We start from the raw sequence: 13,129 nt of genomic DNA, 5'->3' as shown, positions 1-13,129 counted from the left end.
TTGTTAAATAATTATATTTAATTATTTATCAATATCTTTATATTAGGCGTTTTCATATTTTATAATTGATATCAAACTATCTTTACTTTGGCACGTTCGAATTTCGAACTTACCGCCATAACCTCAGCGTACGCGAATGAAATGTTTTCATTTTTCGTCTCTCGATTTAATTATGGCGGATGGTGGCTGAACGTCATTCAATGTGATTTTATGTGTGCTCATTTTGACAATCGGTAGATTTTTGATGTGAGTGGTTGGTGAAAACGGTAGGAGAGCGAGGGGGATCATCAGGCGGACGTATGAGAGCAATGGCTGAGAACAGAAGTTCGGACAACGTCGACATGCCGGACATTGCCGAAGCCGATCCACTGACGGCGGGGGCCGAGCACCCCGATCACGATGCCGAGCGCGCTGACGGCGGGACGGTGCTAGCCACCGGCATCAAAACACCGCGGCTCGCCACCGACTCCGGAGTGGTGACCCTGGTTACGACGGGCACGACGTTCAACGTTATCACCACGGATCACCTGCCGCATTTCAAACCAATGTTGTGCGTGGACAACGGCTTCATATCCGGCGGGCCGGTCCCAGACGACATCAAGGCGGCGCATATTGTGATTCAGAAGCCAACTTCGCCTGCGGGGTCGGTTCAAGAGGATGGAGCACCCACACAGACCTCTCCAGCTACCCGCACGGTCAGTGCTAGAACCTGGGCCGAGACTGCTAACATGCCAGTACTTCCTGTCCGCTGTAAAAATATATCCGCTGAACTTCACAAGCAGAGATTTGGCTCCGGTGGCCGGGGGAGGTGCATAAAGTATGGCATGGTTTGGTACACCCCTAGTGAGTTTGAAGCTCTCTGTGGGAGAGCTTCTAGCAAAGATTGGAAGAGGTCTATTAGATTTGGAGGGAGAAGTATTCAGACATTGATTGATGAGGGCATCCTGACACCACATGCTACAAGCTGCACCTGTGGAGCCTGCTGTGATGATCAGTCTGGTGAGTTATCTTCAATGTTGTTTCTAATTTTTATTTTAAATGCTGACCTACCATGTTTAAATTTAATATTTTATGTAATATTAAAAGTTTTCTTTATTCAGCCATGGGTCCCATACGCCTCTTCACACCATACAAAAGAAAGCGGAAAACTGCACAGGAAATGGAGGAGAAGAGACCCAAAGTAAAGCAAGAGAGCAGTATAACTGAGAGCGAGGTTGACAATATTCATCAGACCAGCAGCAACAGCCATTCGAAGGAAGCCTGGCAGACAATCACCGAGGGATTAGATGGCAGCACCGAATACCACTTGTTGGAGACACAGGAGCCAGCAAAGCTGGATCACGCCACTCGTAAGTATTTCGATGTTTTCAATTTATATGTAATCACTTTGCAACTGCATCTTCTCAAGATGAGGTATTTAAGAACATTACTATGAAGCCTCACAGTGCACGTGGATGCACAGGGTGACACACGAACCAATCACAAAGCTCTATTCAACTCTGTGCATTCGATTTGCTGCTTCACTTAAGCAAGCATCGTTTGTGAATACGGGAGTAAGTGTCGTTAGATAATGATGGTTGATATTTTCCTCTGTGCACATTGCATTCATTCAGAGGACCATTAGCATTGAGTAGCTGTAACTAGAATAAAATTCCAACTGGAAGTCCCTAAATAGTTTGATGGACATCTGTGCCATGCCATTATTTCAGTTGCCACATAGAATTTCGGATGTTAGGCTGTAAGCAAGGGTCATGTGGGTTGTCAGACATGTGGATGGTTAGGACATACATACATATTATGTACATAATATCATGACTTCTACTGATTTTATCAATGATGAAAAAATGCTTTATCACCCATTTAGCAATTGCAACTTGTTATTAAAAAATAAATAATTTCCGTGTGCTGACCACGGGCCAGAAGACGTAGTGAGTTCAGGGCGGCAGGCCGACGATCTGGTGAAGGTCGTTGTGGAAATCATTGAGTAGGCCTTTGTCCAGCAGTTGATTAATTTCGTCGCGGGTTCAATGCTGTAGATCCTCGCTACACAGGAGTTGCAGCGGTGGGAACGAGAGAGGGGAAATAGTCCCACTTTTTTTAGTACTCCCGTTAGCCCCTCGTACTAAGCTAAATATGCTTGTATCACGAGTGAGCTCACCACAATAGTCGAGCGGGGACCGAAGTCCGAACCCGCGTTCTCCGGTTCAAGTCGGCCAGTCCGACCCCTTCACCGTTTGGCTATCGTGGCTTCGAAGTTATTCAGCTGTGGATGTAAATTGGCTGAAACGAATGAAATAAATTTCCTAACAATTAAAATAATACAATACGTAACAAGAATACCGATAAAGTTGACTATATCTAAGAGAAAGTTTTGTATTTAAACAGGATTCAAAGAGTGTTAATGGTATGAGCTCGTTACTAGATAAAGGGCAGTTTTTTCTTTCGCCCGCCTTACTTATGTCTTGACACGTTATTATTAACTCAACGCGTTATCACGGAGAATGCAGGGCGCAGAGATACGGGCGATCACTATTCACTGCATTGCGAATTCATACTATTTGAAAGTTAAGATTGAAAATTGACGGCTGACGCATGAACGTGCTCACTGTTTAATACATAGGTCCGATTGCTCAAGACCTAATAAATGCGCATGAATTACATACTAAACGTTTCAACCTCTATCTATCGTTGTCACCTGGAATGGACTGACAAACACTCTTATATCATTCGGTTGTTGTTGTTCTATAAGTTACTATTGCACCTTTATTTCTATGTCGATTAATCAGGCTTTCTTATCGACCCTGACTCTTGCGCGGGCCCTGTGCGGATTTGTGGTGGGCTGGGTAAGTGATTAAGTGATTAGGTTCATAGGTTGTACCAGCTCTTAGGTTTATAACTAGCCTTTACGAAATTAATTCTAAAGCTGTTTTGATATTTATTCAACTCTTGTCATAAAAGTCTAGTATATTCGTCGTAGAAGACGGTTTAGACCTCTGACCCATGGATCTAGCTGAAACGCGATTGATCAGGTTATCTCCCACACCATGAACATTATATTTGAATTTTGCATGACTAAGAAAATGTAATTCAAATGTTATGACCACATGCAGCTGTTGCGACATGCGAGTTTTATTTCGTAATAATTATAATAATATTTATAAATTAAAATAAGCTTTTATGATTTTAGTCTTCAGCGGTAGCCAAGCGAAAGCTATTTTTCGTAAGATGGCTCACAAAATTGTAATTACAAATTAGTTATAATCAATGACAGCTACCGATTGTCGGGTCGACTTTATAAACTGTTTCCGTGCTTTGGAGAAACTAACCAACATTCGCATCGTTTTTATTGGGGCACCTGTGAATGGCGACCCTTCCATGGCTGTGACATCGGCCGTCGCAACCCACGCGATAGAAAATGCATCAAACATTGTGCTTATATTGCATTTTATTTCATTGCTCTTGCGAATGGCCACCTTTGTTCAAATGCGACTTGTTATTGTTAATTAATCTAATTTTTATGTAGCTGACGTATGGCTTAAGCGAATAATATTTTGATCTATGCATTTATGCAATTAACTTACTTAGGTATCACGTACTTACCAGAATTAAGAACGATCCATTCGAATAGTTTACCTGCTCTTCTATGCCACTGCCACCATTAATAGAACCAACTTTTTATATTTAGTTGGTCTACAAGATATTTTTATCCTTGTTAGAAAGAAAAGAAACCATTGGCAAAAAACTTTCGTATTTTTTTTTATTTTCCTGACTGAATCCTGAATGTTCCTAAAAATATCTTTAAAAGGTTGGGAAAACCTAATAAATACAACGTTTTCCTCTTATACAACGGCGAATGTACAACCCTCACTGGTACTAAGTACCTCAAAATACGTAAATCATTGTAGGAACGGTAAGTTACCTATCTTTGGATCTACTGTATAGTATGAATACTGTACTGTTCTGATACTGAAAACTCACATACATGAACACAGTTTTCTACTAATGAGGGAAACTGTAATAAACATCAAAATATTGTCGACGGACGATGAATCTAACGTACGCCTAAGCTTATTTGTTAATTTTGTTATACATACATTATCGACGTGAACTAATTGCTAGTTAAATGAGCACATTATAGCCAAAAATATTGCTACGCGAGATAGCGATTACAATTATTTGCATAAATCTTGTGCCGAATTATTTTTGCCATTTCTATCGCTGCGCGCCACGCCCTATTGACGAGTTATGCTTTGCGAGAGATATACGTACCTAGTTGTATGCTACGCTCTTGTTTCACACTTGATGAGCTGAGCGTTACCTGTAAATCGATAGATGCACTCTGGTACATACAATATACATGTATGATGGAGTACATAACATGTGCGGCGCCCGTTACTGCTGGAAGGAGCATTTGATTTATAAATAGATATTTAGGATTCCTTTAAAACTATTATGATGTTATTCTTGCATTAAGATTACAAGTATTAATCAAAATCTAAATTATCTTTATTTATATCTTAGACTAACTGAATTGGTACTTACAAATCGCCAAATGCTCTTCAGGAGGCATGTATAATGTCTCATTCTTTTTTGCCCTACTACTATTAGATTGCAGATTACTTTGAGCTTTTGGGAAACTTAAATTCAGGATGTACAAGACCAATAATATCAATATCTCAAAAGAAAGGTCCGACGAAAAACCTTTTTTGTTCCATGATCATTCATGGAAAGTTGTATTATTAAGCTTTACGAAATATTGCTTATAAATGGGGTAAAGTTAGTTCTTGGCTGACACCACGCGTAATATCTCTGCGCATCCTCTTGAACCTCTTCTTATTTCGAACCATTGTTGAGAATCTCTTCATTAAATCTATTTTGTCGAGTCTAACAATCTTCCTAGACCCTGTTTTAGGTACACTTGTAAGTCAACTCTATATTGGCATAGGTAGAAAATAATGTGACTATCGGTTGTCCTTTTGGTTTCGCAGATTTTTTTCTTGTTTTTTGTGGAGAACAATAAAAGTGTTTATATTTATATTCTTCAGAAAATTATTCATTGGTGCATTCAAAATGACCCAAAAAATTGTATTCGAAGAAATTCCCTCGTATGTGGACAGTGGAGTTAACTCATGGGCTTGCAAATGAGATTGATCTGGACATGGACGTGCATCAATCCTTGTGAATAATAACCATTTGTATAATCACATCCTCTGCAATCTTTTTATCATTCGACAATGTAAACGATACTTACTTTTTTCAGCCTCATTGTGTTTGTGGCATGTTGTTGTGAGTCGCTGTTCCTTGATCGGCACGGATAATGCAACTTGCAAAATTCTTACATTACAACCAACTTAGTCCTTCCTTTCTGGACTGTTGTTCGCATCTATGGTGGTTTGAGTCCAGAACATAAAATATCCACCCATAAGGTGGACCTACGAACTCATAAAGGTAGCTGGAAGGCGCTGTACCAACCTATTTAATATGGAAATCATTGGGGGAGGCCTATGTTCAGCAGTGTGGCTTCTCTGTGGCAGAAATGATGATGAAGCTGATGGCTAAATTATCCTGTTACAAGATAACTACTACGAGTATATCCAGTAATGTAACGACAGTCTTCACCGTTCGCCTCTTCACTCGGTCCACGAACAACGTTACGTCCAACATGTCCTAAAGCAGTGTTTTTCAACCTGTGGGTCGCGACCCCCTTGGGGGTCGCCAAGTCTCTGTAGGGGGGTCGCGAGAGGTCGTAAACTACCTGAGTAAAAGAATCACTAAAGTTATAATGATAGATTTATCCGAAATCTAATTATCCAAATGCATAAATGTTGTATGGATTGAAATATTCGGACCCTACAACATCTTTGTAACATTATAAAATGCATGAATAAATAAAAGCGAGCGGTCGGGGGGGTCGCGAAATATTTTTTCGTGCGTCATGAAAAAGGTTGAAAAACACTGCCCTAAAGTATCAATATTTGTTTTTCCACAGCGCTGCCCGACATCAACGGCGTGATGAAGCGGCTGGACGACATCGGACAGACGCTGGTGCGGCTGGCGGGCGAGCTGAAGCAGTGCGCGGAGGACGTGCGCGTCGTGCACGCTCGCCTCGAGCACGAGCGCGCCTCCGCGCTGCTGGCCGCCAGCGTGGACGTGCAGGTGGAGGCCGAGCAGGTGTCGCTGCAGACCGTCGACGACTCCGAGGCCAAGAAGGTAGCGTGTGACGTCACAGCGTGCGCGCGCCTCGAGCACGAGCGCTGCTGGCCGCCAGCGTGGACGTGCAGGTGGAGGCCGAGCAGGTGTCGCTGCAGACCGTCGACGACTCCGAGGCCAAGAAGGTAGCGTGTGACGTCACAGCGTGCGCGCCTCGAGCACGAGCGCTGCTGGCCGCCAGCGTGGACGTGCAGGTGGAGGCCGAGCAGGTGTCGCTGCAGACCGTCGACGACTCCGAGGCCAAGAAGGTAGCGTGTGACGTCACAGCGTGCGCGCCTCGAGCACGAGCGCTGCTGGCCGCCAGCGTGGACGTGCAGGTGGAGGCCGAGCAGGTGTCGCTGCAGACCGTCGACGACTCCGAGGCCAAGAAGGTAGCGTGTGACGTCACAGCGTGCGCGCCTCGAGCACGAGCGCTGCTGGCCGCCAGCGTGGACGTGCAGGTGGAGGCCGAGCAGGTGTCGCTGCAGACCGTCGACGACTCCGAGGCCAAGAAGGTAGCGTGTGACGTCACAGCGTGCGCGCCTCGAGCACGAGCGCTGCTGGCCGCCAGCGTGGACGTGCAGGTGGAGGCCGAGCAGGTGTCGCTGCAGACCGTCGACGACTCCGAGGCCAAGAAGGTAGCGTGTGACGTCACAGCGTGCGCGCCTCGAGCACGAGCGCTGCTGGCCGCCAGCGTGGACGTGCAGGTGGAGGCCGAGCAGGTGTCGCTGCAGACCGTCGACGACTCCGAGGCCAAGAAGGTAGCGTGTGACGTCACAGCGTGCGCGCCTCGAGCACGAGCGCTGCTGGCCGCCAGCGTGGACGTGCAGGTGGAGGCCGAGCAGGTGTCGCTGCAGACCGTCGACGACTCCGAGGCCAAGAAGGTAGCGTGTGACGTCACAGCGTGCGTGCGTGCCTCGAGCACGAGCGCTGCTGGCCGCCAGCGTGGACGTGCAGGTGGAGGCCGAGCAGGTGTCGCTGCAGACCGTCGACGACTCCGAGGCCAAGAAGGTAGCGTGTGACGTCACAGCGTGCGCGCCTCGAGCACGAGCGCTGCTGGCCGCCAGCGTGGACGTGCAGGTGGAGGCCGAGCAGGTGTCGCTGCAGACCGTCGACGACTCCGAGGCCAAGAAGGTAGCGTGTGACGTCACAGCGTGCGCGCCTCGAGCACGAGCGCTGCTGGCCGCCAGCGTGGACGTGCAGGTGGAGGCCGAGCAGGTGTCGCTGCAGACCGTCGACGACTCCGAGGCCAAGAAGGTAGCGTGTGACGTCACAGCGTGCGCGCCTCGAGCACGAGCGCTGCTGGCCGCCAGCGTGGACGTGCAGGTGGAGGCCGAGCAGGTGTCGCTGCAGACCGTCGACGACTCCGAGGCCAAGAAGGTAGCGTGTGACGTCACAGCGTGCGTGCGTGCCTCGAGCACGAGCGCTGCTGGCCGCCAGCGTGGACGTGCAAACTAAGTGCGCTTTCTACTTAGACGTTTCGTGCCGGACGTTTGCCGCGCGCTTACCGTGCGTTTGCTAGATGGCACGCCAACTATTGGTAACTGACAATTTTATTTCGACGCAGTTGTCATACAATTTACCATGTGCGGCCAAATCGCACCTATTAAAGATGCCAACAAACACTGTAAACTTGTACCCATTATAACCAAACCAAAGGCGATTATCTATCACACTGCACCGCCCTCCGCCGCGGTCCGCGTGGCGACATATAACGAATCCTGTGCGCAAACGCGTTGTCAGTGTGTTGTGCCGCGCGTGTTTTCTATACAAACTGAGGTACTTGCATATAATGATTAAATCTGTCGTCCCGCGTACCGCGTCGGAGCGCAGCGCTGTGGGATAATCGCCAAATGAGGGCTATCGTTTTTATACTTAACAGTTGGCACCCCTGGCGATTGACAGGACGTTACTCTACAGTGGCGCCATCTTGATGAGTGCAAATACGATAGTCCTCCTACCACTTTAGCGCTCACAAGTTGGCGCCACTGTCTTCGCTACTAGCAAGTGACAGGACCTTACTCTACAGTGGCGCTAACTGGTGAGCGCTAAAACGATAGCCCTCATTACGCGTGAGCGATAAGGATGGGTAGCTTGGGGTCAATGGACAAAATTCTACGTGCTCGCAGACCAGACTATACCCATTATAACCAAACCAAAATGTCACCTTTCAGTGCGCGAACTGCAACCGCGAGGCGTCCGCCGAGTGTTCGCTGTGCCGACGCACGCCGTACTGCTCGACCTACTGCCAGAAGAAGGACTGGGCCACGCACCAGATCGAGTGCCTACGCACAGTGCCCACCATCCACGCCGACACGCAGCAGCACCAGTCCATCATGCTCATCGTGGAGAGCCAGCATCAATAGTATACGGGTCAGTGCTAGCTCTAACTTTACCCACAGCAGGCCTGTTCATCTCCCCGAGTAGGCAACAAAAACAAAACGCTGCGCACACGCGGACGCGCATAATCCACAAAGGATTCACGAGCGAGTACTGAGTGACGTAAGCGCGTATTTTTTACCCATTGTAAAAAAAAAATCACTATGGAAAGAAGAAAAAATACGCGTCAACCCTATTGCATCAGCACAGTACCTATCACCAGGCCTGTTCATCTCCGCGAGTTTACATCGAAAACAAAACACGCACGATTGCCCCCTACAAGAGTACTATTCGACAAGGCCTCACATACGAGCGAACATTGACTCACGCACGCGTATTCTTGTGTATGATGGAAAAAAATAAAGAAAATGGTGTACTAAATACTGTGCAGTATTTAACTGCCTAAATAATAATAAAAACACAGAATGTACTTTTTTAAGTTGCCTCAAGACACTGAGAGGTAAATAAGTAGTTAATATTATTCATGATAATTCATGCTAAATCATGTATTTCCTCCGCCATTTTCTGCAGATTGGCACCTCACGTCACATCATTTTACCGAAGTCAGCCCTATAGCTTCGGCGCAGTACCGATCACTGACGTTTGTCAACAAAACTTCTGACAAACTTGCTTGACTCTTGAGACAAGCTAAATTACACCATATTGTTAATGACATTGAGCATACATTTTTTTAAATACCTTCGCGAAGTAAAACTTCTGTACGTAGTACTTATTATTATTCTGTGCTATCACTGACGTCTTTTCAGCCAAATGACGTCCACTGCTATACAAAGGGGAGGCCAAGGATTTCCATAACGACCGGTCCTGCACTGCTCGCATCCTGGTTCTTCCCGTGACCTTCACCAGATAGTCTGTCCACCTAGTGGGAGACCTGCCCACCACGTGGTCGCCACTGGAGAACTTTTCTGCCGCTTTAATTTAGCAATTCTGCGAGCTTTGTCGGTCACTTTGGTTCTCTTGCGGATCTCCTCATTTCTGATTCGAAACTCTGAGCATAGCATCCGCTCCTGCTCCATCACCCTTTGGTTGACCTTGAGCCTTCTTATAAGTAGACCCATAGTAAGCGATCACGTTTCAGATCCATATACCATCACTGGCAACACACACTGGCCAAAGACTTGTCTTGAGACACTACGGTATATCAGACGTGAGTAGATTGCGAAGCTTCCCGATCACTGACGTATGAAAACGAAATGGTGCTTGACTCTAGAGACAAGCTAAATTACTTTCGCGAAGAAAACTTTCTGTAACTATTACAATATTATTATTCTGTGCCCACAGGTACAGACTGATTGAGCAGTGTAGTTCTCTGTCAGAGTAAACGAATTAAAGTCGTAAGCGACTGTAAAAGCACAGTTCTAATTAATAACAGAAGTGGCAGAACCTTTTTGACGGCCGATGCGGCAGCACGGTTCTGTAACGGAGACCACGTCACGCCACGCTGCATAAGACACGGTGGACAGATGACCTCATAAAGGTTGCAGAAAGGCGGTGCATAACCGGGGATATGTTCAGTAGTGGACATCTTTTGGCTGAAATGGATATGACTACGAACTGAACTGAACTTTGTCGGCCGTTTGGTGTAGTGGTTCGAAACGAACTACTATTCCGGTGGTAGCGGGTTCGATTCCCGCACAGTACCAACATTTGTGTGCATGAACATATTTGTTTGTATTGGACTGGGTGTTTTCTATGTTTAATAAGTATGTATTTACAAAAAAAAAGTATTTAAGTATGTTTATATCCGTATTCCGTTGTCTAGTACCCATAGTACAAGCTTTGCTTAGTTTGGGACTAGAAGCGCAGTGTAAAATGTCCAAGGATATTTATTTATTTATTTAACTATATGCCTCGCCCACTGGATAAGACCTCGTTTCTCATCGTAGCTGTTTCCATTAAATATGTTTTTAAAATTATTTTTCTCTATTCCAGTTCTTCCTGCCGTGCAAATAGTGGAGGAAACTGAAGGCGACAGCAGCATGGCAGAGAAGTTAAACGAGTAAAGTCGGGAGTCGTCGCATTACTGTTAGCATGGGCTCGAGTAAGTCCTGTATTTGTTATGAAACTTGGATAAACCGTCTGTTTGGGCTGGCACATGCTAATAAGCCAGTTATTCAAAACCAGGACAGTGTTTATTAAGCTTTGCGTTTTTAAAATATTTTCTAACAGCGAATGTGGTGGGCGAAAGCATATTTTTTGGGTAATTTTAAGCTTCAACAATTTTCTATGTTAGTTATTTTATTGTTTGCGAATTGGGTCAAGTTTGTTTTGTATTTATAATGATTGGTTAATTTATTGTACTTTGTGGCTCATTATGGTTGTTTTTAATATGTTCACCAGTCACTTGTTATGGAATATCTTGGCTTTGTAATGCATTCAGCACTTTTCTGGTTTTGAAACACCAGCCCAAACACAAGATTTAAGATACAGCAATTGCCATATGGAAGGCTGTAACGTGTGTCCCAATGATGATATGACAAGCGTTTACATTTACATGTTATTCGCCGGCCAACGCGCGTGTATGTATCAAATAAATAACATACAGCTCACCGCAAACAAAGTTCGGACTATTCCGGCCTAGCACAAAGCTCTTATGTTTTCAAAACTCAGATAAATAAAATAAGATCTGAGATAAATTACTGTTAACATGACGTGTTTTGTATTTAAGACATTTTCGTTTGAAGTGAGGTCGAGTAAAGGAAGCATTTTTTGAATGTGTAACATTTGCCAAATAAACTATTGATTCGTGATTTGTGTCCTCAAATCGACCTCACCTTAGTAATTTCAGTAATTTCATTATCATACTGATATGTCAATAAATAAATTAAAAAATCCTTGAAAGTGTACTGATCGATCTTTTGATCTCTCTAATGATGTAATTAGAAATCACAAGTTTGTATGTTATAGATTAGCACATGGTGCATAATTTAAAACATCGTACGATCATAAATAGTCAAGCAGTTAATTTTACAAACTGGGTCACTTTAGCTCTATCATGTGTAATTCCAAATATTAATTAAGAATGCACACTCAAGTGAGACTAGGATTGTTAATGCGAAAAACCTTTATAATGCACAACATTTTATCCAATAAATGAGCGAAATGAGATGAGAATTAGTTACTGACGTCATTTGCTTGTGGCGCAGGAGTGAACAGTGACCAATAGGTAAAAGGTGCACTATTGTATTCTTCTAGCCATTGTAAAGGCGATATTTAACTATTGCACGAATAAAATCTGTCTTTATAAGTAATTATGTATTTAATATAATCAATATTTTCTTGTTGAGTGTGTGTATGGTTTATTCGTTATGATTGGACAGTTCGTGGATTTACGATAATATGTGATAGCGATATGCATATTATTATTATAAGAACGGTATGATGCACCAAAATTACGAATAAAGATACTGACAGAAATACAGGGTGTCCCATAAAGAGCGTTCCAAACTTAGGGAGAAGATAGACTACCTTGACTAACATGACCTTCTACGAGACATTAACCTTTTCAGCGCTACAAATACAAATGCCTTAGTAAAAGTTTCACAGTTTCTTTTATATCTTGCAGCTGTGTGTACAAATAAGCAGATATTGAAAATTTGAAAAAAGAGTCAGTGGGAGCCATTTTAGTTCAGAAAGTACTCGATTCGTGCACATTTTCTGTATATTATGAACTGTGTATTTTAAACTAAATATTGTTTCTTTCTGTATCTCTGAAATGGTGATACTTTTACTAGTCATTTTTTGGCTAAGATGGTCATACATTAGTCAATTTTCTCCTTTAGCTTGTCACGGTCTCTATCGGACATCCCGTAAAATATTAATACCTACATGTGGCGATCCTTTGGTTTACAATGCGATCGCCGGCCGCGTGTCGTCCAGACAATTTTCAGATTTATTATACAATACTTAGAAAATACAGTTAAATAGTCGGGTAAGGCTTTTTTGTCAAATCTCTTTTAACTACCTTTTGTCATGTTAATCTACCTTCCATGGACCTATAAAAAAAGTCGGACAGATTCTCATCTGAGGGGCCGTTCAAGTATTACGTAAGCAGATTTCTTACCATTTTTTACCCCCCCCCGCCCCCCTTGTCATCAAAAGTAAGCAAAGCACTTACCCCCTCCCCCTATGCTTACGTAAACATTTTAGTTATAAATGTTTTTTATATTGTCATTTTTAAAATAGGAAAATTCATGAAACTATTAGGTTTTCAAAGTTAAAGTCAAAATTTCTTTATTTGTTTAGACTAATAAATGGTTCTTACAAATCGTCATTTTGCTCTTAAGGAGCCTCTACATGTCTCATAATCTTTTTACCCTACCAGCGCTTCGAGACCAACATTTGGCGTCGTTTAACTGATACACATAGAGTAAGGGACAAAAAAATATAACTAATCAGAAATAAAGAACATAACAAGCATAATTGCATCAATTATGCATCAGCATAAACACAAATGATAACTATCAATGCTTACAATACTAGGCCAGTAGAATTAAACACAAAAATGAATTAAATCGGAAATAATTCCTACTAAAGATTT

The 13,129-nt window shown here is 43.8% G+C and overlaps 1 protein-coding gene across 1 annotated transcript; it reads left to right on the top strand.

Annotated features, from left to right (window-relative positions):
* Positions 1 to 53: 53 nt before the first annotated feature.
* LOC135086988 (uncharacterized) lies at positions 54 to 12,596 on the top strand. Its single transcript, XM_063981839.1, has 7 exons — positions 54 to 999; positions 1,101 to 1,349; positions 5,990 to 6,335; positions 6,392 to 7,080; positions 7,112 to 7,569; positions 8,364 to 8,562; positions 10,522 to 12,596. The coding sequence occupies exons 1-6, from the start codon at positions 300 to 302 to the stop codon at positions 8,553 to 8,555; spliced, it is 2,634 nt and encodes an 877-aa protein (XP_063837909.1). The 5' UTR covers positions 54 to 299; the 3' UTR covers positions 8,556 to 8,562; positions 10,522 to 12,596.
* The last annotated feature ends 533 nt before the right edge of the window (positions 12,597 to 13,129 follow it).

The sequence above is a fragment of the Ostrinia nubilalis genome, chromosome Z, assembly GCF_963855985.1.
Source record: "Ostrinia nubilalis chromosome Z, ilOstNubi1.1, whole genome shotgun sequence".
NCBI lineage: Eukaryota > Metazoa > Arthropoda > Insecta > Lepidoptera > Crambidae > Ostrinia > Ostrinia nubilalis.
This window is presented reverse-complemented; position numbering and strand designations above follow the sequence as displayed.